At 46.5% G+C, this 26,786-nt stretch overlaps 2 protein-coding genes across 3 annotated transcripts; one reads left to right on the plus strand and one right to left on the minus strand.

The window, feature by feature from the left end:
* Nucleotides 1–1,277: 1,277 nt before the first annotated feature.
* Nucleotides 1,278–21,313, minus strand: ACOX1 (acyl-CoA oxidase 1). 2 transcript variants are annotated; one of them, XM_084273568.1, is made up of 14 exons: nucleotides 21,121–21,313; nucleotides 19,906–20,065; nucleotides 11,441–11,601; nucleotides 9,659–9,766; nucleotides 9,039–9,158; nucleotides 7,937–8,052; nucleotides 7,633–7,802; nucleotides 7,153–7,315; nucleotides 6,283–6,473; nucleotides 5,877–6,056; nucleotides 5,148–5,253; nucleotides 4,916–5,059; nucleotides 3,830–4,036; nucleotides 1,278–2,842 (listed from the first exon to the last, which is right to left on the minus strand). In XM_084273568.1, exons 1-14 carry the CDS (start codon nucleotides 21,230–21,232, stop codon nucleotides 2,792–2,794), a joined length of 1,989 nt encoding a protein of 662 aa, XP_084129694.1. In that variant the 5' UTR covers nucleotides 21,233–21,313; the 3' UTR covers nucleotides 1,278–2,791. The 2 variants fall into 2 exon arrangements, with proteins under 2 accessions (XP_084129694.1, XP_084129695.1); XM_084273569.1 differs by lacking the exon at nucleotides 11,441–11,601 and adding an exon at nucleotides 14,193–14,353.
* A 1,803-nt stretch (nucleotides 21,314–23,116) lies between these two features.
* On the plus strand, nucleotides 23,117–25,089 carry TEN1 (TEN1 subunit of CST complex). Its single transcript, XM_084273685.1, has 3 exons — nucleotides 23,117–23,218; nucleotides 23,342–23,499; nucleotides 24,814–25,089. The coding sequence occupies exons 1-3, from the start codon at nucleotides 23,133–23,135 to the stop codon at nucleotides 24,948–24,950; spliced, it is 381 nt and encodes a 126-aa protein (XP_084129811.1). The 5' UTR covers nucleotides 23,117–23,132; the 3' UTR covers nucleotides 24,951–25,089.
* The last annotated feature ends 1,697 nt before the right edge of the window (nucleotides 25,090–26,786 follow it).

Raw genomic sequence — 26,786 nt, forward strand, 5'->3', positions numbered from 1 at the left:
TCCACCAGAAGGCCGCCATGCTGCGCGCCGCCCGCCAATTAAAGGCCCCCGCTGCCATGGCAACGGGGCTGATTTCGCAGCGCCTGCCTACAAACGCTCTCCCCTCGTCCGGCCTCCCACTCCCCATCTCCGCCGTCGCTCTGGCTCCAGCCCCGATCCCGCTGCAGGGGCGGAGCGGCCCTGCCGTCACCCGGGGCAGGGTAACGGAGCCTAAGCCCGGCCCGGCACCCGCGCTGCTTCGGAAACGGCCCCCAGCGGAAGAGCTGGAGCTGCCCGGGAGCCCCGGAGCAGCCTCACGGTGCTGGGGAACGCCAGCGCGGCCACGGAGCAGAGCCGCGATGGCTCAGCCTGGCCCAGCCTCGCAGCGTGGCCAAAGCTCCGGCAAGCCCCACAAGGCCCCTGGCTGTCACAGCTCAGCAGCGCGCAGCTGCTTGTCCAGGAGCCGGCCGGCCGCATCCACCTGTGGTGGTTGAGCCCCAGGCAGCGGCTGAGCACCGCACACCGCTCGCTCCCTCCCGCCTTCCAACAGGAGAAACACACGGAGCCTCCGAGGGCTGGGAGAAGGGCAGCTGACTGGCAAAAGCACCTTGTCGGGGGAACAATGACAGCCAGCGACACATGGCCCTCACACCCGGTGATAAACACAGAGTGAGGACCTTACCGACGCGGACACAGAGAGCTGCACCGACTGGCCATTACCCACCCAAAGCCGCGGCCCCGCTCACACTGCCCTGGAGGCACCCGGCCGCACCCCTCACTCCCTCCCTCTCCCAATCCCCCTGCCTAGCCCCTTTCACGGGGGAGTGATGTCAGGTGCTGTAGAAAACAGCCCCAACTAACTCAGTTCTCCTGGGCTGGCTGCTTGGGGAGCTGAACTGGGGCCTGGCCAGAACCAGGACACCACCCCACCGGGGCAACCGCCTCGCCGCACAGCTCACAGGGTGCCCAGGGACACTGGCCCTGGGGGCTGGATTTCACACTCTGAACACAGAGATTCTTCGGAGAGAGAAAGATGGTTCTTCAGCTGAGAACAGGGATTCTTTATTACGGATTCACAAAATGACAGGGGATGCCAGGCACCTCTGCAGATCACCCAGTGCAGCCCCCTGCCAGAGCAGGATGGGCGAGCGCAGGCTGAAGAGGGGAGCTTGCCTGAACCTGCTTCTCCATCAGCCCTCCCCCAGTCAACCATCTGCTCGATGGCATAAATGGAAGGCAAAGCCCTTGCCCTAACAGCAGTGTTTCCATTCAACCTGAAAGACTCAGCACCCAAAAGCCAAGTTTGATTATTTTATTTGAAATTAAACATTTCCTTCTGTTCAGCTACTGCATGTGGAGACAAAGGTGTCCGATCGTTGTTAGTGCCAGGCAAAACACATCCATGACAACTGATCCCAACCCAGAGACTTAACAGATATCAGAGCTGTTGGAGAACCAGCTTCTCAGATGTGGCCTCAGAACTGCAGGATTTGGGATTATGCTGAAGCTTTTTACTGTTTTAAGCTCAAAGGTGCTCTGATGGCAAGAGGGGTTTTATTGTTACTGGACAGAGTTATGAGTGTTGAAAAAATGGCCATGATTTTCCTTAGTGGTGGTTACACTGATTTCTCTGGGCATGAGGAGGTTGTTAAACACTAAATCTTTCCCCTGTGAAAGTCACACAGCACTGTGCAAGTGCCAAGTCAATACAGAATCAAAAATTAAATGAATTGGAGAAAGCGCCTTGGAAATGCAAGGGTAGGAGGAAAAACACCCCAGAAAGCTGGATGCTTCACAGGGGATTGTAATTTTCTTAAAGAATGCCTTTAAAAACCAGAAGAACATCCCAGAACGATCTGAAGACCCAAGGACCTTGGTCAATCCATTTCTGCCCTCAAATACTGGCTTCACCATTCCAGGTCAGAGTTGCAGTTTTTACTGCTACCTGTGGCTTTTCACCTCAAACCACCAAAATGAACATTTGTAAAGTGCTTTGAGATAGTGCTACAAAAATACTAATAGTTCAAAGAAGGGCAGAGCATCCATTACCAGCCTCCTGCTGATCATTACTACTTGCTTGGTTCCCCCCCACCCCAGAGCAGCATCACTACATTCTCCTTCAACTCCCTATTAACAAAGAGCGAGGTGCCAGCGCTGGAGATGGCACACAGGCAACAGGAGTTTCTGCAGGGCAGCAAAAGAAGGCTGTGTTGGAAAACATGAAGGGGATCTTCTGGAAAGACCAATGAAGCAGAGCTCTAGAGAAGGATGGGTAGTTTAGTTGCGGGCTACATGGGGTAAGTAGTGCCAAACGCAAAGTCAGGAGCACAAAACTTTGCAGGAAGCTTTTGATAACAGAAATATTTGCCAAACAAGCAGAGAGGTGGTGCTAATCTTTACAAAAAGTAATCAAGACATCGATGCTTTTTGGGGGAGGACATAACTGCTCATTAGAAGCTATTGCCTGAGGGCTGTTAACTACTTAGTAGTAAAATCCCGCTACCTTTCCAGTTGGCAGTAACTCCTCTCTAGTTAGCAGCTTCACAAAAGCAATCCTTGTATGAATCCATAAAGCTTTCCCAGATTTTTAAAAGGTTAATTTTACCCTTATAATTGCACTTTAAAACCAGGCATCAAGCCCTGTGCACTCTCCCCAAACACGCCCTCAATTTATAAAAGTGGAAAGAAAGGCTACAATTATTCACTGTCCTACAGCTACCGGGATTCCAAAGGTTTGATTTAGATGCCTGAAGGACGCAAACACCCAGTTTTCAGGTCAGGGGAAGAGTGCATTTTTAAAAACCAACAGGCTTCACAGCTTGGCTTGCATCGGCTTCAGGTGTTTGCGGAAAGACTCATGAACCTGTAAGAGGACAAGACAGAGGATACAGTGTGAGGCCTGAGCTTTCCAACAGCTTTAGCTCTTTATATCTCGCAGTGCGTATCAGGAAACTTGAATCAGAGGCACTTTGGGGATTTAAGAATAGTCAGCCAAGTCCTGTATTTGAGTATCTTTATGACACAAAGAATAAGAATTTAAGCCAAACCAAGTAACTTCCCCGCTATCTTTCTTGTAAGAACAAAGAATGTTAAGTCATTAATATCCCCACAGACAATTCTTTGGCATTTTAATTGAAAGAAATCTGGCAGTCCTAAGGGGACTGTAACAAAGCTCCTAAGCCACACTGGCCTCAAAAGTACAAAAGACTAAGCAAGGTGTGGTGTGATTGAGCTACAATGGCAGTCCCTGGCAGCCCATCGTAGGAGACAGTCTGTCCAAATCAAATAAAGGCAGTAAAGGCCACCGGCAGGATTTAGAGTTGTTTTGGCTGACAGAAGAGGGACATTGACTCTTGTCAGCTCAGTTTCTTTCATTAGCTCAGCTGCAGCTACAGCCCTAGGGCAGGCATGCAACACCTGACACTGAAGCACTACATGACAGCCATTGATTTTCTTCTCCAGTCACCGCCACTGTCTGCAGCACTGAAAGATTTGCAACAACACAGGTATGGCTTTCACAGCTACTGGCACTAAGCAGAATTAACAGCTAGTGAGGATTTCTTTTCAAGGATGATGTGACTCCCTTGTTTCCTCCCTCACCTGAGAAACACAGAAGCCTCCCACAGGGATACACACATGGTATGCATGGGAGAGTAACTAAAAAGTATGCTGGAAGTAGGAGGAGCAGCAGTAGGTCACTAGTTTGGATCTATTACCACTGGTGACTTTTCTCCCCCAGCCCCTTCATTAATTACATGCTGAGATGATTGGATCAGAATTTACACGCCATTAGCTGGGTTATTTCCCAGGACACACGTAACCTATGGATGAAACAAGAAAGATTCTTTACCTCTGTTTTGTTCAGCGGGGATTTCTTTGCCCACTCAAACATGTTCTCATAGACATTTCCATCATACCGGCCGAGCACAGATCCAAGGTGAACGTCGTGAAAGTCGAAGGCGTCTACCAGCGCTACAGCATTGGGGCGAATGACAGCCAGGAGCTCTTTCACACGCTGGTTCACTTGAGTGACTTGGGCATCGGTCAGGATACCCGCCTTGGACAAAGGAAAAAGAGATTCTCAGCATATCACCTCTTGCAAGTCACAAGAACCTTCCCTTCCCCTGGGGCCTAACATAGAGCAGCCTTCCCCCAGGCAGACACAGCAGCTCATATAACACCAGGGCTTTGGGTTTTCCTGAAGTAATCAAATCAGCCATCTGCCATAGCCTACAAGCAAAAGGAGATGCTCAGCACAGTGCCTAGCTTTTCAGTCTTTGATGGGAGACTTGTTCTTTACAGTGCCTGTATGTTAACTTCAGCAGCAAGTTTTCTTGAAGAATGTGCCTGTGTGTCTGTTCGATTCTTCCTGGTTTCAGGGAACTTCTTGGTGAGCAGCCAAGAGGAAAATGGGAAGACAAAACATACCACATCTGCCTGAAGACAAAATAAACCACTGACACACAAATATGTTCTCAAGCTGAAGGAAAGAGGAGAAGCAATGCCTGACAATTTAAACCCGTTCACAGAAGGATGGGTTAAGATTTAGAGTACAGCATCCCCCTTTTGTGCACTAACTTACACACTAACTTAAACTACACACTAAAGTTAAATGTATGCAGCTCTCAGATCACATGTAACTTACATCTAGTTTACTAACTCCTTGGTTTTTAACATACACTGCCTGGTCACCAACTGGAAAGCATTTAAGCTAACCTAGACATGATGCTGTGTTTACCATGTGCCATCTGACTGCATCTCACAGGTCCGAAAGGAAACATGACAGAGCCTTCCTGTCAGACCTGCTCTGCTCACAGCCTTCTGGAAGTCCACAGCCAAGGTGTTATGCCTTCACACTCATGTAACTCAGCATTTAAGGCACATTTGCAAATGACTCTGCCTCTAGAGATTTGAAGTGTTGGAGAAAGAGACCAACCTGCAAGAAATCTCCGGCGTTCTTACTGATCCCATACAGCATATACAGGAGGCACAGCTCAGTCATGACAGCACGGACAGCTGCATTACTCATCTCTGACAGCTTTGCTGTGAAAAGCTTTCCTACCACATAGTGACAGTGTGCCTACAAGAAACAGAAGGCAGGTGAATCAGGTTTCATGAAGAGATGAGCAGCTCTCATAGCTTATTTCTTCATCAGGTATATCACTGACCTCAGATGCTCGCACAAGATCAACAGAAGTTCTGTTCCAGGCATCCTCCTTGCTCTTTCTGTGGTTCAGTTCAGCTTGCAAATTCTTTGCTGCAGCTTCTACAAGCCTGTTTCATAAAAGGAAGAAAACCAGGTTATGCAATAACACTACATGAACAGGGTTATGTACACTGAATTCATATGAAGCTCAATCAAACACTGACACATCAAAAGAACTCGGAGGTCATGTGCTGTGACTGAAGTGAGCAGCTGTGGCTGCAAGCCCCTATCATCACTGCTGCAGCAACAACACAGCTATGGAGGGATAAGATGACATTTGACAGCACCTATGTGGTGCTGGAATACATGTAGGTATCTGTTCTGCTCTTGTGTTTCCTTCACAACAGGCTTTAACATCAGGATTGTTTCTCTCCAGACAGATCTGAGCTGTTTGAAGGGTGTTGGTATTTGTACACTTGAGTATACTTCACATGAAGAAAAAGGTATTTCAAAAGGGAACAGCACAGTGTAACTAGGCTACGCGTAGGCTGCGTGTAGCCTCTCGCAACCTCAAAGCACTTAGTGCTGACCCAACCTAGTAAAGTGTGTCAACTTCTCCAAAGCAACAGGCAGAGCAAAGGTTTGCAAACCACATCTTGAGAGTTTAACGTTAACAGGCAGAACATCACTACCATCTCAGAGACAGGCAATGTTATTGGTGCTCGGCTCAGTCTGGTAAATGTGAACTCACCGGGCAGCACGTGCTTTGTAGGCATCAACCAAGCTGACTGGATCGTTGATCCGCACAGTCACAGCCCTGGCTGCCACATGCTGGGGCTGAATGCGCTGCCTGGAGAGATCGTTCAGGTAGGACACCGTGCCAGTAACTGGCTGCCCGGAACTCACCTGGGTGTAGCTCTTGACAAGGAACCTGAGAGCAGAGACAACAAATAGCAACTCTTACTCACGAGTTGTTTGAAAGGTGAGAAGTCATGTTACCTAGAGGCAGACTAGCAAAGAACAGTTCTAGGTAGATACTTCTCTATCAAAACCAGGGCAAGGGATGGAAACGGGAGACCCCTGTTTGCTGGTACCATGGCATACTCCTCCGCTCACCACTTCAGCAAAAGATTATCTGTGGACAGAAGCTACCATACCTAGCTGTCTGCAGCATCATGACCGTGTTTTCTCCCTCATAGGTGCAGGATGGGGTGAATGTGACATAGATGTCAGGAATGCCACTGCAGCGAGAGTAGCCATGCCCACCACACGCCATCCGACATTCCTCAATACCAGCATTGGCAGTCCAGGAGGTGAACGCCTTCAGCCCTGCGGTCAGTGCATGGAGCTGATGGACAAAAGCAAAGCCAGTTTAGATTTTTCATTTCCCATTCTTAGCACATACATGCAAAGTACTGCAGCTCCCAGAAGAAAGTAGTCAGCATCAACCTTCTGGTGTCCCACAGGGGCTCACTTTTCTTGTAAGGACTCTTTCCTGAGCTGAACTACTGATATGAAAGCCTCTGTACATGTTCAGATTGGAGTATCCAATCCTTTCTGTCTCTACCCTTTATGTCCAGAACTGTCTTCAATTGCTTCTTGTCACATTAAGCTGTCAGACTGCACCCTAACTGACATTTTACAACCCCAGCCTCTCAGTACAGTACTGATACTTTTGATCCACACACCGGTTCTACGCTAATGACTTGGAGGAATGATCAAGAAGCTACAGCACAAGCATAAGACCAGTCTTAATTCCCCTCCCAAGCGATGCACCATCATTCCTGGAAAGTCACCTTTTTAGACAACACATTCAGAGTGGCTTTCTCGTTGTGCATTACTCCCTATTTTATTTTTTGTAAAGGGCTGCTAAATGAATAGTGCAAATAAAGCAATACAAGTCACTAGCACATACTGGGCTTGAGATCTCAGAATTACAAGACATCTCATGAGCAAAAGCCAAAAAGGCTTGATGCCTTTTCTCCCATGCTGTAAACCTTAGATAAAATCAACAGAGGACATGGTACCTCTGGCAGCTCGCTCAGATCCCCTTCATTGATGTCTCCACTAATGCGGCGATAGGTGTCTTTTATGTAGGCTCCCACAAAATGGAAAGCATATGCTGTTGCCAGGAGAGGAAAGAGTTTGTATTGTTGGGTCTGATAATCCAAGATCTGGGGTTCTGGTTCTCTAGAAGAAAATATAGATGAGTCAGTATTCCAGTGGTTAGCAAGCTGCCACAAAGTCTTCTTCAGCTCTTATGCAGCTTCTGCACTTGAGTAGTACCAGCCACACCTGTCTCAAGCCAGGTGATCCAGGGCCATACAGCAAAAGCCTCTGGAAGGGAGAAGGCATTCTGGCAGTCAAGCATGAAAGAGAACTCGCTCCCCAGGACAAAACAGTGGCTTCAAACTACCAAGTGCAAATATCAACCACAGTCCCCCTTCCCTCCAGTATTTGGGAATTTCCCCTCAGCACTTAGGCTGCTCTCATTTCGCTGTGCTTACCCTGGCTTCATCTCAGACTGGTGTCTGACAGCGCTGTAGCGGATGGCAATGGTGCAGGCCCGGGACAGGGAGCGAGCTGAATCGCCGACAATGAGAGATCGGATGAACACCATGGTGCCGTAGGTGAGCTTGTCACTGAGGGGTTTCACATAGGTGCCATCTGGTTCAACCTACAAAAGAAAACACAGCCTGATGACTGTTACAGTTTCCTCCCTGTCACACACTCACATCCCAAGCTCTAAATCAAGTGGCACATACAAACAGCCTACAATCCTCTCGGAACACTGTTCAGTCACTGCTTTACCTGGGCATATTTCATCAGCATGTTTTCCCGAGGAATTCTGAAGTTGTCCATTTTCAGGTACCCATTATCCATTTCATCATAACCAAATTTTGGCCCGATGTCACCAACTGTAATACCTGCCACACAGAAAAGCCACTTGCATTAAGAAAAAGGAATTAAGCACAAGAGTGTGTCACGCCTTCTCCAATAAAGACTCTTTAGTTTTCTAGCAAGTCCTGGCATTGTTAAAAGTAAAGGCTAATGAGACTTCAATGTCTTTGATGGACATCAAAACACGGGGATCTTCATAATTTACGTGCAGTTCTACTATCCAGTCACTTGGGGAGCTCTCTCTAAAGATCATCCTGCTTACTTCTAGCCAGAGAATGATGACAAGTATTCCTGCCCTTTCCAAAAGCAGAATCATAGAATGGCATGGGTTGGAATGGATCCCAAGGATCACAGAGCTCCAACCCCCTGCCACAGGCAGGGCCACCAACCTCCAGGTCTGGATTTACACAAGGTTGCCCAGGGCCCCATTCAACCTGACCTTGAACACTTCCAGGGACAGAGCATCCACCACCTCTCTGGGCAGCCTGTTCCAGCCCCTCACTACTCTCTCTGTAAAAAATGCCCCCCTGATATCTAATCTAAACCTTCCTTCCTTTAGCTTTAATCGATTCTCCCTTATCCTGCCATTGTCTACCCTTTTAAAAAGCTGATTCCCCTCCTGTTTCTCTGCTCCCTTCAGGTACTGGAAGGCTGCAATGAGGTCCCCCTGCAGCCTTCTCTTCTCCAGGCTGAACAAGCCCAGCTCTCCCAGCCTCTCCTCGTAGGGGAGGTGCTGTAGCCATCTTTGTGGCCCTCAAGAATAACATGCTGCCTCACAGAATGCTTAGTTGGGAAACACTGGGCCGGAATCAAATCCCAAACTAACCTTCACATTGAAAGCATGACATGGTCTTTCTTACGACTCCTTTAAGTCCTGCAACCTATCATCTACTCACTGAAATCAGCTGGTGAAACAAGCCACGTGCATTAACACAACACACGTGGCTGCATATGGCTGGAGAGGAACAGAGATGTATTCTGCAAGGGCTAACCCCTTAACATGAATTTTTACCTGGCAAAGGTTCATGGGTGCCCAGCTGCCGTATGGGAACAATGAAGGCATGCAGCCCTTTGCACTGGCCCTGGGTGTAGAGCTGAGCCAGAACAATGGCATGGTTCGACGTCTTTCCAACTGCAAAAGGAGTGGGAGTCAGGCAGAAATAAAAACATAGCTTATTACACACAGAGTCTCTTTCCATATAAGCAGGATCTGCAATTACCCTAACGACTCTGTGCATTAGAAAAGCAGATTTACAACACTGCTTGTCATCTGAATTCTACAGCTAGAAAATAACATTACTCAAGTCGATGAAAGTTCTCTTGACTATGTGACACCAAGTCCTTGGCAAACTTGCCAGAGGAGCCGAGGGAAGTATAAGGATTTCTACACAACCAAAAGTTATACCACATCCATACAGTGTGAATGGTTCTAAGAGGCAATTCAGAGCACACAGATAATCCAAAGTTTTTAATCTGCTCTGATACATCTGTTGCTGTCCAAGAGGAACTGCCTTTCAGCCACCTCTTTGGATCCACTTTCAATCATCATTCCACAGACACAAGGCACATGACATCACCCCCTTAAGTTTTTCCATACACCTTCCAGATTTAGACACATGGTGACACACTTACGTCCACCTGGCCACCACTTAATAGAGGTCACAGTGGGGCTGTTGAGGATGAATTCCTGAGTAGCAGGGTCATAAGTCGCTGTAGTTTCTAGACCCCGAAGGTGAGTTCCTGAAAATAAGCAAACACCTTGTTTTGGCAGAATATCAGTCACAAGAGAGACATGGACAGAATTGGACAATAGAAAGTGGAACTCCAGTAGTAATGTAGTAATTTTAACTTTGCTTTCAGGCTATATCAAGGACTAAGTGTCAGCCAATTAAGGAAGAACAAGTGAGAGTCAGACCATATTCTGGGACCTGAAGCCAATTCTCAGAAAGCATGATGGATTGTTTTTGCCCAGTGGTCTAAGATGAGTTTTCCAAGCACCTCAAATCTGACCCCTTATTGCTGTTACACAGCAGAAGCTGCTTCTCAGTTAAAAAGGTCCACAAAATTGTGTTTCCCTGGATTTCACTAAAACCTCAATCTGACCAAACTGCAAAATATCCTACACTTTTCAGTCACAAGCTGAAATAAATAGTGCCCCTCATCTCTCTGTTCCATTCAGTTAACAGAGCAGTTTGTCCTGAATGAGAACATCCAGAGCTCCAAGACAGCATGTAATAGCACTGCATATGCTAGAGCACTGATGCAGATAGATGAAGAGACTGCAAAACCACAAAGGAACAGTCTTTGTCTTCTGTTCCTAACTCTTTACTTCACACCCTCCTGTCTCAGCAGTGGCACTGTCACTGCATGCATTAAAAAACCCCTCCTGATAGTCTCGACTGACAGAGTGGGGCAGAGCCAACAACTCTAAACAAGAGCTTCAACATGAAAAAGGACATCACCTTGATGCAACCCTGTTTCCAAAGCATGGAGTTAATGGGGGACTTCCACAGGCAGCTTAACACTGACTTACATTGCTGGTAAAAGATCTGCAAACCCCACTAGTTGAAAAAGATTCTCCAAAGACTTGTGGTTACTTTATGTTTCAGTCTCTACATTTCATTCCAACACAAAGGTGAATCATGCTCATTTTCAGAAAAAAAAAATCTCATCTGCAACTCCCAGATGTCAAAATTAAAGTTTCCCAAAGCATAACATCCTCCTTTGAAACTTGGAGTGGAAGCGTTGCAATCACAATACTGCTGGAGTTATCAAAATCCATTTCAAAACTTGAAAGCAAAGGAATAGCAACAAAGAACAAAGTCTACTTGAGACAGAGAAATATCAATAACCCAAAACCAAACCAACATTTCACAGTCCAATTAAAAAGATACATAGGAATGCACCAAATAACTGGGGGAATAGAGCTCCCCAAAGCACGAGCACTGGAACCAAGTCATCCACGAGTTTCCTGAGCCAAGGTCAGTCCAATCGTGACAAGCAACTCTTACTTTGTTATTCTGGACAAAGCTCTGTCCTTTTGTCTTCACATTGAATGGTAAGTAGAGCAAAGCAGAAATCACACTGGCAAGAATGGTAAGCATAGAAGTGAACAGGTGTCATCAAACTGCCATCACCACAGCCACCTGCAATCATCTCTACTGGCTTGAGCATCACAAGAGGAACACACAGCATGCTCATCTATAGAACTACAGACATCAAACTCTCCCATAGGGGAGAAAAGGGCAAAGAGCATGTGTGACTATGATCTATTAAAAATTTCAGAGACAGTCCATTTTTGCCTCTAGCCACAACTGTGTAAAGACAAAGACTGCAGGATAAACACAGACAGGCAGGGGAATCCTTTGTACACAAAGCCATTTTTAGAAAGAGCACTTAGTGAATGTACTGTACCATGGCCCATTTCAGTCTGGGCATAAGTGCCAATGATCTCCAGGTTCCAGGCAGGCATGAAGAAGCGATCCTGCTGCTCTGGGGTTGCCTGGGTGAGAAGGGTGGGGAGGAACATGCCCAGATGAAGGTCCAGAGGCTCAGGACGTCCACGATGAACAAAGCTGTGAAGAAGTGTCATGGGATGGGAGTGTGAAGGGAATGTTATGGGAGAGAAGCAAGCATGAGGATTTATGGTGGAGATTCAGGAAGAGACAAAAAGAAGAAAAAAAAAAAAAGATTTGTGTAAATCAGAATTCAGCAGGTGTGTTTTAAAAGCCAGAGCACTGTCCTCTTCTCAGGCCTGAATAATAAAAAACCTACACTTAGTCCAGAACAGACATGTATAAAATGCTTTTGCAACACTCTTGCATTCTTGGTGCAACATGATTAATTAAAAAAAAAGGATTACTCTCTCTTGATTTGTAGAAGAGACCTCTCTGGGACTGTGGCTGGAAAGCAGAGCATCCCTATGTCAAATGGGCCAAGCCGGATCATCAGTTTGTTGAAGATGTGATGTAGCTGGATGAAATGAGCCTTCACCCAAAGACATGAAGCCTGCTTGTTGGTTTTTCCCTATGGTATGAGGATAGAACCTGGCAGAAGTTCCAGATTATCCAGCTGAATAAGCTAGGCTTTCACTGAACTTTGTCTTTTTAAAAAAGGAAAGTATTTACTTTCTGTACTACCTACTTCAATTTGGTTTATTAAAGATCAGACACAATTGGTGTATATTACATTCCAATTCACCTCCCTTCAACTGTTTCTGTTTTTAAAAGCTCTCTTAAAAGGACAGTGCTCTGCATGAGTAAGTCAGTTGTGAACATAAACAACCTGGCAAGAAAGCCAACATTTGTCAACCTGTAAATCACCAGCACAAAGGTCTCTCCAATTAAACCTGTTTCATTAGAAGCACTCTCCTCCAAGTTCTGTCAGTCACCACTGCTAGGTAGAGTAGTTTGAGTTTTTTGATATAAAGAGTTAAATGCTCGTTAAATGATATCTTTAAATGCTGCTCCCTGTTAGTATTAAAATACTGGAGATATAGACTGAGGAGCAGCACCTTCTGTACAAAGGTCCATCTGACACATTCACTTATGAAATAATGTAATTGGTCCTTAACAGATAAATAAAGGAAATATGAATTATAAAATGAGCACTGTCTGAGCTGGCATTCTTATCACAATGAGAAGAATGCAGGCTTGTGTTACCTTGAAACACACGTTCATATGAACTAGCTCTATCCCTAGATCTCCCCAAGAACTGTAGTTCTTTGGATATTCTCAGGCACCTACAAATAATTTCAGCCCCCCTTTAGTTTTTTCAACAGACATTCAATATAGAATAGGCTAAAATCAACACGGGCTACCAAGCAGGTACTCACTAAGGTACAACTGAGTCACTACCCATCCAGGCTAGGATTCAATTCAATGATCCAGGTGTCTCTTTCCCCATCAGTTTCTAAACATCAGGATTGAATTCAGCAGAGCTCAGCCACAATTACTGCAGAAGCTTTACTCATCAAGCAGTTAAGATACTCAACATTCACAGAATGTTGCATTTGAATTACTCAGCATGGAAAGTATATTTACTTTATCACCATATTAGTTCTATTAAGTGTCAAAATGCTAATTTTACCACCAGTGTAAGAACTATAAGCAAACCAGACCATCACCAGGCAAGAAAGTGCAATGATCTAATGTGAAAGAGCAAGTAAAACAAATCACTTTGCTGTGGATGTGTGTCTCATTTAAAGAAGCTGGTGGGAGAAAGCAAACAAGGTTAGCAGGCATTTATTGTTGCCATCCGGTTGCCTCTCAGTTTCTGGTGTCGAGCTAAGTTTGCTCATTCCATCTCTCCAGCAGAGCAGATGACAGGATTTCCTCCTTTGCATCTTCTACAAAGATTTTTAGCTACCATGAGTAGCTGTTACTGAACAGCCAGGCAAGTGAAATGACAATCTAGCTTCTGCAATTGTCCAGACTTGTACTCAGCATGCTTTCCAAGTTCACACGCCACACACGCACTGGAGCCTTTGGTTGGTTAGACTGTTCTTGCTAGCATTTAGCAGCTGTAATTCCAGGTGTTGGGCTAAAAGCCTGTTTTCTGAACATTCTTTCATTTCAAGATGTGGAAGCCTTTCAACAACAGTAGGAATAAAATGTTTCTCTTCTTCGAAACCAAGATCTTGCCATGCAGTTGTACAGCTGCAATGGATTAGCATCTGGATGAAAAGTGCTTGGGGCAAAATATACCTTATCTGCAAAACCAAAAAAGCACAATCTGACCATGCCATGCTGCATCTAAACAGTATCCTTCTGACCTTGTTACATAGGTCTGACATGTGCAAAGAGCTCTGGGATACATATGCCACAAATTCAGGCAAAAATAAACCCCACAGTACTGCTGACTGATGTTCCGACCAGTTCAAGTGAAATTCAGACTCCCAGGGCTTAGAACAGCATCCTCATCTTCAAAGGTGAAGAACTATCAAGTCAGTGATCAGCTAAGAGGTGCATTGTGGAAAAGACCAAAACTAACTCTGTGATTGTCAGGATGTGAAACGAAGCAGCTGTCTGCCTACAGGGCAGGAAACATCAACAGTTAACCAAACTGTTCTACCTTTCCCCTTTTAGATTTACCTAGAGAGCATCATCAATTTACAAACTGGTGTAACAGAAAAGAGGTTACCCATTGATCCCTGAAGGGAACTAACCATGTCCCATTTCGGTTTGGGCGTAGGTGCCAATTATCTTGACTCCATGGACCAGAGGCAGCCATTTCTCCTTCTGAGCATCAGTCGTTTGGGTCTCTAAGGTTTTTTGAAACATGCTGAAGTGGAGACCGAAAGGTTCAGGAAAATTGCCCAAGCATGTTCTACAGGAGAGAAATAGAGGGATCTGGATCTCAGTCTTACTGTTACTGTGACCCTGAAAGGCTTTTCTCCAACTGCAGCATAAGATCAATAATCTCTTTGCCTATTGCAACCACTTTTTGTTCCACAAGCAACCTCCAAGTATGGATGCAATCACAAGCAATGCTAATGGGGAAAGAAACGTTTCCTTCAGGCCTTTTCTTCACTCCATAAATCCTGCTGCTGCTGTGTAACTGGAGAAAATATCATTCTTCAAAGATTCATGGGGAACTTAAAACTGTAAGACATGAAAACCAAATTATTTTCTCCCCTGACACTCAGGTTTGGTGGAAATAAATCCCACAGCTACTAGTAGCCTAGAACAAGGCCATTATTAGCTAGAAGCACTACATATTGAAAAGGAAAAGGCATCTTAGGCGACCAAGTGCTTTTCAGAAGAGCTCTGTGTTACCTGTAGTTGCTTCTATCACAGTTGTGAGATCAGGAACTCACCTTCAATTAAAATTACTGTTACAGGCTAGTGCTGGAGGGAATGGAAAGAAAATCAGACATTTTAGGTGTGCTTCATCAAAACAGAAGTTACTTCATGAGAGAAAGCTCTTTAGTAGCTACAGTTGCAGGCAAACTACATTCCCTACTAAAACAAGCACCATAACACAACTGTGCTATAAAGTTTCACTGTGTAAAAGCTACACAGTAAATTACAGCATCTTCCCTTCAACATTCTGCAGCCTGAACAATTTTATCTCCAATCTATCATACACAAATGCTTATTCCATCCAAACTCTAAGATGGAGAAGGAACAAAGAAGCATTCTGCATGAATACCTACAAACAAGATCTCTCCCACCTACCCAAGATACCTACAGGGGTGTCCTGATTTCAGCTAGGATAGAGTTAATTTCTTTCTAGGAGCAGATGGAATGCCATGTTTGGGAGGTAGGATGAGAGCAGAGCTGATAACATGCTGATGTTTCTAGTTGTTGAAAGCAATCAAGGACTTTTCAGTTCTTCATATTTCCCTGCTAAGGAGCCAGGACTGGTGACCCAAACTGGCCAAAGCAGGTATTCCATGCCAATTACATCATGCTCAGCATAAAAGGGGTGCTGGTGAGGGAGAGGAGCAGGCAGCCCCAGGACACATGGTTTTGGGGCTGGTCCTGTTTTGGGACAGCTCTGAGCTGTATGGCCTGAGTTGCAAGGTTGGGTGAGAAACCCCATTGTGTATCACCAGGTTCATACATTCTGCTATGAAGTCCTGTTATTATTATTATTATGTCTATCTTTCTGCTATCCCAATAAACTATCCTTATCCCAACCCACAAGGTTTTGGTTTCTTGGGTTTTCTTCTTCCCCCTTTTCTCCTCTTTCAATGCTCCTCAATGGGCAAAACCATAACAAGGGGAAACTTCTCCTTCCATCTCAAGGCACCTGCCCAGGGAGCACAGTTAAGAGTTTGCTGCCATCACAGATCTGTGCTGCATACAGAGTGTGACATGCATGGCATGTCAAATTATAGCAGCACTTGTGACTGGCATTTTGTACTGTGCCTGGAGTGAGTGCTTGGGAGCACAGTGTAAATAACTGATAATTCAAAACCAGATCCCCCTACAAACTGTGAAACTCAGCCTTGGGGTGGCAGCACCACTGAGCTGCCTGTTGAAGACATTTTAACCAGAACAGTCTTGCAATACTGAATAAGCCCTAATTTTCCAGGAGCACAGCTACTGTAATCAAGTAATCTAATGGTGGTGATTAATGTATTAACTATGCTTCCAGCTGGTGTGAGTACAGGTACAATGCCTCCAGTTCTTTGGATTGAGGCAGTCAGTTCTCTAACCAGAACATACTCAGTTGCCTACAGCCACATGCTTACAAAGCTGAAGTTATCAGGTAACCAAAAGTTTAGAAGTGCCACAAGGACAGCCAGACAGAATTTTTCATCAGCCTGGTAACTTCCTGCATAGGTTATTATTTTAGTCCAGGACTGCAGCAGTAGCAGCACCCTTTACTTTGTTACTGCCTACAGCACAGTTACTGTACATCTATTCCTGCCCAGAAAGGAAGATGAGGGTTGACTTCAAAATACAGTGCCTGAGGGCAACTTGGGAAGAACTTGGCAAAGAACTGTTCCTATTTTCAGAAGCCATTGAGAGAACTTGTGGAAAAGGTGCAGCACATGCTTTGCTGTCAGAAAAAACAGGTCAGACCCTGCTGCTTTGAAGGTAATGCTCTAGGAAAAAAAAAAAAGTAATCCTCAAAGTCACACCAGCAACTTTCATCACCTACCAGTATCTTTAATCAGAAGTGCCAGCTTATTTCATGCTTAACTAGTACATTCTCTGGTGAGAGGCATGACACTTTGCAAGCAGACACTCTGTAACACCCTGCCCATGTCAGAAAATCATACTCACCAAACATGCAGGGTTTTTAACAGCTTCTTGCATTAACAAAGCCAAAAGCAGAACTCAAAGACAGTTAATTTACAGCAGAAACTTTTCATCTGGGTACTCCACAGTAGTATTTTCTTAATGTGTCCTTTAACAGATTGAACCACAGTGAGAATCCCATTTTCCTCATAACAGAGCAAACAGAAGAGGCACTAGTTGTGAAAGAAAAAGGAAAGAAAGCCTGTTCTTTCTCCAAACTCCCCCCCACCCCAATTTCTACATTCCCATTGCCTATACAGCTTGCTCTTTAAAGGCTGCATTGTGTAACTGCTCAAGTACTTACTACATCAACTCTGAATGTAGCTAGCTGCCATCTATCTGATCAATGACCGATGAAGTCAGACTTGCTACGACAATCAGTGAGTCAAGAGGAGCTCCAAATCCACTCAGGGACAAGGATGTGTAGTAACACACCACTTTAGCAATATAGATCTTTCCAGATTTCACAGCAACCAACACCACCCACATAGCAAAAGGCACTTGTATTTGACAGACAAGTTTCATTTGCTGAAAGCTACTCTAGTCCTAACTTTAGTATTAAAATGAGAAGCAAGGACAAATCCTTGCAGGGAACATACACATCCATGCACTGCTCAGGAGCAAACTGACCAGCTTGGGTAGCACTATGCATCAGAACAAGTCCCCATTTTTCATGCTGCAGTTAGACCACAAAAGTAATCTTAAATATTGGCACCTTAAAGCTGCTGGCCTTCAAGACCTGTAGTCACAGCAGCAACTGCAGCATTGACTTGTTACAACACAGGAAAAATTGCCTAGATTAGAAACAATTATAATATCTTCTAAACATATTTAATAGATGCTCTTATGTTTTGAAGTCCAACAAAGCCCTTGGTGAAACAGGAAGGAGGAGCATTCAGTTCAACATATCACAGCAGCAACAACTGTTTAAGTGCATCTCCAGGAGGCTGAAGGAAGTGATGCTTCCCACCTAGTCATAAATCCAGCTATAAAATTGGTCAGTCATGATACAAAGCTACATAGTGAAGTTCTGGTAGCACAGAGAAGCTTCAGAAAAGCTAGCTCAAAATTGCATATGTAAATAAATCTGCTGTTTGGGGATAATCACAAGGCATGAGGCATTACTGGCAAAACATCTTAAGCTTCCACTGTAAAAATCTGATGGTCAATCACAGTCAGTACAACTTGACATTGGAATCAAGGACGTCAATCCATTTCATGAACTTCATTCAAGGCTGTATCCAGTTTGGAAAATCAAGTAAACTCAATTTCTTCAGGTCAGCTTTTACACAAGTTAAGTCCCTTGTATTTAGCACCAATTAGCATATTTGGATACATGACTGAAGTGACCTTAACTTTGCAGGTTGCATGGAGTTCACAAAGTTTAGAAAAGTGTTTGACACTCAGCAGGTAAGAAAGTGGGGACAGATGTTAAAATGCAAATGAAATCAAAGGATGAAAAAACCAATCCTTTCATTTCTTCCATTTATTAAAATGCAAAAGCCAATATCCTCCTCCACAAACACCAGACAGTAAAGAATCCAAATCAACTATATTAACCATACAGAGTTCTTAAACTTCACTTGTAAGTAAGAGGTGTATATACTGCTCTTCGTTCTTCTACACATGAGTACAGGAGACATTGGGCAACCCAGTCAGGCTGCAGTAATTGCAATGTTCCTTGGAAAACCTGAATGTCTGCAATTAAACTTGACTATTAAAAAAGGTCTTCCTCATTGTTTCAGAGGATTTGGATTGTGAATCTTGACTACTCATATCACATAAGACACAGATGTATTATTTGGTAGTGGTATGAAATACTGAGCTTTCACCCAATTAAAGTTAAGAGTTGCTGACTCAAATTTATGGAAAAACAAAACTATTATCTATTGGCTACTTCAGAAAAGCCCTATTTGCACAGAATGTCAGCAATGCTACCAAAAGACAGCACTTACATTGCAAGCTTCATTGAAATTTAGCAGCTGGTATACTGGTCTAGCAGTATTCTGAAGCCCTGTGAACTTCCACCATAAAAAAAATAATTGAAAAAAACTTCTCTATCACCTCCACTAATCCTTCTGTAGCAAAGATGAGCAATTAACCTTTGCCAAGCAGTACCTGAATAATCTAATCATCTAATAGAGTTACTGAACTTTATTCTTGTTATCATTGTCCACCAATATCAGATTTCAGAAGAACATTCACATTACTTCCACAAGAACTTCCATGACAGGTCAGTGAGACCAATTTCAAAGAATTTAAGATGACTTCAACTACTCAGTCCCAATATTCATGTCCTGAGGCCAATGACAGCTTTTATACAAATCCAGTCAGAGGGTGTTTGTGATTCTACCTGTACATCATTTAACATGCAATGGTCATTTAATGTGCCAGAGGATACATCCATGGTATTATGTCCAGGTTTCTAGAACTGTGCAATCTCTCTGTTAGGCAGGTTCTGTTTGAGTATATCAGAATGAGTTGAATGGGACTATTGGAAGATGTACATTAGACTCTGGAACTAAGCTCCCCACAAGCTGGAAGGAATGAAGCTCAGATGCAAAGATAATTTTATTAACTTAATCCAAAGTCAGATAAAAAAAGTCAGATATAACAAAAGGCTTCTGGGTCAAAGGGAACCACTAGTATCACCAGGAGCTTGGAAGAGGGAGACAGGACAGATGGCTTAAGTTGTTGTTTATAACCATCTTGGAACATTTTCAAGTATGCCTGTAATGCAATTTTATTAGGTCTAAGTGCAAAGTGGAGTAATCAACTTTGAGATTTCATTGGAAACTGCAACCTCATCAGATCTACTCAGATTCAAACATTTCAGTGTAGTTTTTATTCATTTGGGGGGAATCAGACTATAAGTCCTATATTTTCTTTTTTTTTTTTTTTTTTTTTACTTTTGGCACCATTTAATTAAAAGTGCATTTCTAGTAAAAAAGTCTAAGACAACACAACATTCAGGAAGCAAAGCCTCATCTGAAATTCACTGAAGCCAAGACTCCAGTGGGCTTTCATACAGGTCTTTGCCTCCCTTTGGACAGCTAACACAGGAGAAAAAGCACAACTCTAGCATCCATGGTGATGATCAAAGAAGCAAACTGTACAGCTGGGTACCTTTTAAACCAGTAGATCTCCTCTGGATCTGCAATTCCATACTCTCTTAACTTCATCACCATCAGAGAGCTCTTCCTGATAGCTTGCTCATAGCGCTGGCTACGGGACAGGAAGTTCAAATCCTCATGCTGGAAGTCAGGGTCATTAATAACTAAGGCCTCTGGGGACAGAGCAGAAGAGGAAAACCAAACTCAGTTTCCACAGGCTTTACCAGACAGTGGGTGAGAAATGACTCTGTGCGTTTCACTGGCTGCACCTCAAGCTACAAATATCAGAAAGTTAAAGACACCAGTTAGTGAAATCAGAAAGAAGTTAAAGCTCTCAGAGAGCAGCTCTACAAACAGGGCACTCTCACATGACACACATAAACCACATCTGAAGTTGGGAGCACTCTGGACTTTCAGGAATTTAATTCACTGATGCAAGACCTGCAGGTCCCTCAATCCTCAGTCGTTGTTACTACCGGATCAGAATGCTTCATGAACTTTGATCCCCACACAACTCCTTACAGAAGGGTACAGCGATTATTCCACCATGTCAACTGGAAACCAATGTACCCAGAGGCCACTGACTTGCTGTGTCCCCTTTGGCACACAAATTACACAACACCAACCTCTGACAGTCCCACCCCAGTGTGGGCTGGGAAAAGAAAGATGGATGTACTTCATTAACCTCCCATATCATGGTAGTGGCGTGTGAGAAATACATCACGGCTGTACTGTTAGGCAAAAGCATACTAGGAAGGAAAAAGGAGGGGAAAGGACCTAGGAGAAACGCCCATGGGAAGCTGGAGGAAGGGGAAAGAGATGTAAAAGAACATTGCTCTACCAAGGCCACCCTAAATCCCTTCTGCAAAGGAGAGGCGACAGAGATCAGGAACACACTACTGCTCCCCTGTAACCCACCGGACAAAACCCCCCTCCCTCAGGAAGCCCCCCTCTCCTGAAAAGCTCCTCCCCACAGCCCCCCCTGTACTCCACAGCCTGCCACTCCCTCTCCCCGCCGCCTCCCCATCCACGACCTCCTTCTCCCTCCGGGTCTCCCCCTCTCCCCACAGCCCCGGTTTCCTCCTCCTCCTCCTCCTAAACCCTCCTCCCCAACTCGGGCCGCCTCCCCCTCCTCACAGCCCCCCCCTCCCCGGACAGGCCCTCACTCCCCTCAGCGGGGGACACCGTGCCGGAGGGAGGCGGCGACACACCCCGGGGCTTCCCTCACCGATCTCCTTGCGGCGGCGGGTGCGCTCGGCGCCGCCATCCAGGATGTGGGTGAGCAGCTCGGGCTGGAAGGTGGCGGCGGCGCGCTCCCTCCGCAGGTCGGCGTTCATCATCGCTACCGGCAGCAGCCCGGCGGCCGCCCGTCTCTGCCCCGCCGCCTCCCTGCACCGGCCCCTGCCCCGCCTGACGTCACGCCCCCGCGACACCCGCCCACGTGACCAGCACGGCAGGCGGCGGAGAGGGTAAGAGCGGGGCCGGGGCTCGAACGGGGCTGCGCGTCCCTTAAATGCGCGTAACGTGCCGCTCCCGGAACTGGGAGGGCTGCGGGGTGACGCCTGCGCGGAGCGGCTGCGTCATGTGTCGCAGCCGGGCCTGGGCAGCCGTGACGTAGCGCGTTGAGCCCCTTTACGACGCGCTGCACCCGCAGCCGGGCGTTTCACGGCCGAGGAGATAGTCCCGGGGGCGGCCGTGCAGCGCGCTGTGCTGTGCTGTGCCGGGGGAGGAGGGGGGACCGGCCGTGACTCGGTAGCGCTCAGTCTACACGTCACGTCTGGCGCTGGGGGCCGGGCGTGCGTCACGCAGGGCTGTGCGGGCTGTACGTGCAGCGGGTGCTGCCTTGGGTGGGCACCTACTGCCTTGAAATGCGTGTTGAGCATCTTGTGTTCCCTGCTGACCCCGTCCTGAGTGAAGCCTGAGGGATGCGGGGCCGTCTCTGCCCACCCCCCCCACTCTCCCCAGCCCCCTCACGCCCCCCCCTTCCCTCGGGATGTGCAGAACGGAACCTGCTTTTTCAGTCTGGGTTATGGGAGGTGGAGATGTGGGGAAACACGGGATGCGCGGGGCTGGATTCCACCTGCTGCTGTTGAGACCCTGCCAGAGGGGTTTCACAGCCCACCATGGGGCAGCCAGTCCCCAGTTCAGGCCCGGGCAGAGAAGGGGTGAGCCCCAGTTTCAGTCGTGACGGTCCCTGTGGGATGGCAGTGGGACGTTGTGCAAGGTCACGAGCCCCTGCGCAATACGTGAAGTGGGGCAAGGGGCACAAGCGTTGTGGACGTGGGGTTGCAGCTCACTGTGTCCCCACTGCTGCATAATCAGTATTGGGGGTCCTGCAATCCGTTGGGGTGACCCCACTTGTCTGATTTGCAGGAGTCTCTGCCAGGGCCACTGTGCAGCTCCCAAGGTGCCCCCAAGCAGGGCAGGAAAACAGAGAGAAAAGCAGTAACTGCAGCGTGGAAATCTGCTGAACACAGACACCCCGCAAGGGAGATGGGAGGGAAAATGATCCCAACAGCCTGGCTACAGCACTGGCAGAGTTACAATCTCACCAAAGCTGTGTTGCATTCTGGCTTTGCTGCCTGCTTTGTGTTGTGTCTGGCCTGCTTATGCCAGCCTTGTTCCACTGCTGAAGCTCCCAGGACATCCTGCCTGAGTCGTCTTGGAGTAGATCAATCTCACTCATCACTGTCTTCCAAATGCTACCAGTCTACTGACAAAACCAGTCTGGCTTGTACCTAGAAATTATTCGCCAGCTATAGGATCAGACACTGCTGGAATTTCTTATCCTGCAGCATGAGAACAGACTTAGGATCATACTTGAAGTGTTGTAGCATGACCCCAGCAGCTGGGTCTCTTCCTGCATCTCAGTCCCTCATACTCTCCCAATCACTGCCTTTCCTCAGTCACCAACTTTTCCACTTCCTTGTCCATTCTCAGTCCTTCCTAAGCCTGAGAGAAACCAGGAGGATCTGGTGGGCTGCCTGGTTTCTGTTCACGTTGGTTTGCCAGGGGGAAGATCGCCCCACTTTATGTCAGGGTGCCTGGGGCTTGACAGATGCACTGAGCTACAAACAGGAATTAGCAGGGAAGCTATGAAGCTCCTGCAGCCCCCTGGATGGGGGCCTCTGGGCAAGGAAGGATTTCTGGGGCAATGTCATCTAATATCTTGGTCGGATACCGGGGTGACATGAACTGAGATGTTTTGCTTTGCTGCAGGCCCAGTGGTGTTTGTGTGAGATGCTGCCAGGTGCTGGTGTCTACTACTTCCCATGGGAGATCAACAGCTCAGTCCCAGAGGGAGAAGCACTGAGGACATTTGGCAGGTGAGAAGGGTACCCCAGTCTCCTTACAGGCCAGGCCTTTCCTTCACTGGCTGACCCCCACTCCCTCTGTTTGTAATTGTTGAGTTTCTGCACCATCAAGCTTCACAAATCAATCTTTCCCAGGTTATGTTCTTATGACTTGGTCCAGTCTGAAGCCATTCTCACTGCTCAGGACAGCTCAGCTCAGTACTGGGTCCGTGTGGATACCAAGTTTGTGGAGCCATTCCAAGCCCAGCTGGGATCTTGCTACGTGGTCCTGGGAGAGGCTGAACACAGGGAAGGTAAATGCTTGAGGAACCGGCGCCCTTTGCTGCTGTTCATGGTCCATCAGCTCCTTTGTGGCTCCCTGGGTGCACAGTGAGACACACGGACACCGAGGTTAGCATTACGCACTGTCACTGAGGCTAGGGTTGGCCAAGGCAAGCTCACCTCATGTGATTCAGCCTAGGAGCAGCCTGTCTGTCCCTACTGACCTTGAGAAGAGCCACCCTTACCTTGGTGACAATCTGACGCTCTCACACAGAATCAAGAAGCACCTTGGTAGCACGTGTTTGCTCAGGAAACCTGTGCTAAAGCAGCATCATTGCCAGGTCCCACATCATCTTCACTCCAAATGTGGCTGATTGCAGCAATACCTCATTGCGAGCTGGCTGGGTTGGTCTTTGCCATCCTTGAAAGGCTTTAATTATATCCCTGCCCTCAGACACAGGGTGTGAGGAATGCAGGCAGGCTCTGTCACGCGGGGCACCCTGTTGTCCTTCCCTAGGGTGCCCTGAGCGTTCCTCCAGCTGCACGCAGGTGCTTTGCGTGGGGACTTGATCTGGGCTGGGCCATGGGGGTTGTGAAGCAAATCTCAAGTGTTTTGGCCACACCTGATAACAAACATTCACCTTCATGCCACTGAAATCCTTGGTGGCACGTGGAAAGCCACACTGCGTGTGGCATCTGGTGAGTAACCTGCTAAGCCGCTGCGGCAGATTTCCTTTGGGAAGGTGTGTTATTTTCATCTTAGGGTTGAATTAGCCCTGTTTTGCAGGTGTGGAAGGGGAGCAGGCTGAGGTGGTGGCTGTTGTCACCAAGGTTTAGTCTCTTTTGTGCAGCTCTGTTACCATTTGAATGCGTGCAATGAACTGTTGGTTACAGTCAGCACTGAGCCTCTTCTAAGCCCAGCTTTGTTCTGTCCTCTTCTTGTCTGCACAGAGGCATTCAGAAATGATCTTACACTCATCCAGATTATTTTAAAACACAGAAAAAACAAACTTCATCCTGCCACGAAGTAGACAGATGCAGCATGACAGGCACTGGCACCAATATGTCCTGGGCTCAGTGTTCCCCAGTGCAAGGAGGGCACAGTGTCACTCACCAGTATGTTGCAGCCGACAGGGCAGAGGGAAGGTGTGTCACCAAATTAACCTGCTCAAGGGCCTGCTGCTCACGCTGGTGGAGGCACACAGCCAGTCTGGTCTCCTGCAAGGTCTCAGGCTATGGTTATTTGGCTAGCTGGAGCCATATGCTGCCTGAGGGAACCTCTTTGTTTGACTCTGAGCTGCTGTCTGTTTTTCTTTCTACAAAAACTTCCTGTTTTGTATCCCTAGGTGAAGGTCCGGTGATAAAGGCACGAATATTGACCTGTGTGGAAGGGATGAATGTGCCCTTGCTGGAACAAGCCATACAGGAGCAGAGGAAATACTTCAATGAGAGGCAGGAGCGGATAGGAAACAGCACATCCTGACAGCAGCTCTGAGACCAGCCCCAGGCTGCTCCTCATGCTGCCATTTGCAACAAACATGTTAAAAGTAAACTCAGCAGGTGGTTTTGCAACCTGTTGCTTTTTGCTGTGGTAAATAAGTCACTAAAGCAAAGAGACACTTGCAGGCTGTGAGTCAGCATGTGTCAGTGGGTTGTCCATTCATGTCAAGTGGCATCACTGAAAATGGCTCTGGGAAGCAGGTTGGTTGTTGTCAAAAAGGTTGGTTAAGGAAAGGAAGTGCTTGAGTTATAGGGGTCCTTTTCTAAGGCAAGACTTGGAGATGTCAGAAAAAGTCTCTGATTCTTGAGTTGAACAGCTCACACCCACATGCAGTGCCAGAGCACAGCGGGTGATGTGCTGGGGGCAGATTGGAGGTAGAGGACATTAGCACAAAGTTCATTAGTCCTGTGTGGCTGTGGGACTCAGCTGCCACACAGGAGCATTCCTGGCAAAACACTCACGTACCTGGACTCACCAACAAAGAAACAAGAAGAACAAAGAATTGCTATTTTGAGGAGCATCCACTGCTTCAGGTTTTCAGGAGCTGGTGTTCAGGGAGAGATTTGCTTCAGCTATAAACCATGCATTGCCCTGAGAACCACCACTTGACTTTCTTCTTTGACACAACTAAGTTGGGGACACCTTAAGTAGTTACTTTTTTGAGGCTCTAAAGGGTTTGATAGATTCTTTGAAATCTTTGAAGGATGAAAAAAGAAGGCAGCCTGACCTTTATTGCTTAAAAACCTCTTTCTTGCTAGGATAGATGCATTAGGCCTTGCAGATACCCCACGGATGATGTAAGAAAATCTAGTGAAATGCAGTTTTCCTCCTTTTCCTAAGTACTGGGTGTGTAAGGAAGTGCTAGGCTTTGAAAAAGTTGCAAGAAGAGGAGATGAAGTAACATCAGAGACACTCTGTTTTAACAACATGGTGCCAAACCCACCCAGCAGCATTAAACCATCAACAAAAAGACATCAAGAAATCACTAACGTGATACGAGAATCAAATGTTAGTGCAAGAGAGAGAAGACTCCTGTGCTGTAAGAATCCCCAGACCTGGAGGGATCCAGGTCTGTGTTTTGCAGGGGAATTCAGCCTCTTGCAGTGTTTTCTGCCTTTTGCTCAAATTCCCTGGTTAAACATTCAGAAAATAAGGACTTGAAGCCGTACAATGCACAGCAGCAGTTCAAAATGCAACAGACAGTGGCAAAGTCCCCTGTTACCAACAGGCTTGATTCAAGATCCTGAGATGGCTTGGTAGTTACATTGCTTGCTATAATCTTCAATCATAATTTACTCTATGGTTTTTTTCTTACTGCAGTCTTGATAGGAAAGCCCTACCTCAGCATACTCTCTGTTTAGCCAAGTCCACAAACATGATCTGAGGAGGCAAGATTTTAACCTGATGTTGTAAGAAGTGATTCTTAGTCTGTCACAATCTGTTTATATTTACACCTTGTCTCCTGTCTGTTCTGCCTTCCTCCCTTTGCTTAAATTTCATCCAAATGGCCAAGGTTGCCAGACAGTTGGGAATGTCTAAGGGGCCAGGACTGGGAATATCCAAGCTACCAGGTTCCTACAAGTGTTATGAAAATAAAAAAGGCCACAAACACAGGCCAGCCAGGAAAAGGGGAGCAAATTTGGCAATGATGCCAGATGGAAATGTGAGTGCAAACTTAACCTTCTTCGAAAGCCACCAGTGAACCCACACAGTTTTGCTGTGGCCATGTGAATCCCTTTCCAGCCACAGAGCAACCATGCTTTGATCCTTTCACACTGGCAAAATCAGGTTACATTTTTTTAAAAGATTTTGAGCTGG

Source organism: Gallinula chloropus, assembly GCF_964237585.1.
Source record: "Gallinula chloropus genome assembly, chromosome: 20".
NCBI classification, from domain to species: domain Eukaryota; kingdom Metazoa; phylum Chordata; class Aves; order Gruiformes; family Rallidae; genus Gallinula; species Gallinula chloropus.

Excerpts from the sequence above, each read along its gene's own strand:
- ACOX1 (XM_084273568.1), bottom strand. The coding sequence starts at position 21,232 with ATGATGAACGCCGACCTGCGGAGGGAGCGCGCCGCCGCCACCTTCCAG. Across the intron at positions 20,066-21,120 it reads CCGCCGCCGCAAGGAGATCG|AGGCCTTAGTTATTAATGAC; the intron begins GTGAGGGAAGCC and ends CTCTGTCCCCAG. Across the intron at positions 7,803-7,936 it reads TGCTGATGAAATATGCCCAG|GTTGAACCAGATGGCACCTA; the intron begins GTAAAGCAGTGA and ends TTTCTTTTGTAG.
- TEN1 (XM_084273685.1), top strand. The coding sequence starts at position 23,133 with ATGCTGCCAGGTGCTGGTGTCTACTACTTCCCATGGGAGATCAACAGC. Across the intron at positions 23,219-23,341 it reads GCACTGAGGACATTTGGCAG|GTTATGTTCTTATGACTTGG; the intron begins GTGAGAAGGGTA and ends AATCTTTCCCAG. Across the intron at positions 23,500-24,813 it reads AGAGGCTGAACACAGGGAAG|GTGAAGGTCCGGTGATAAAG; the intron begins GTAAATGCTTGA and ends TTGTATCCCTAG.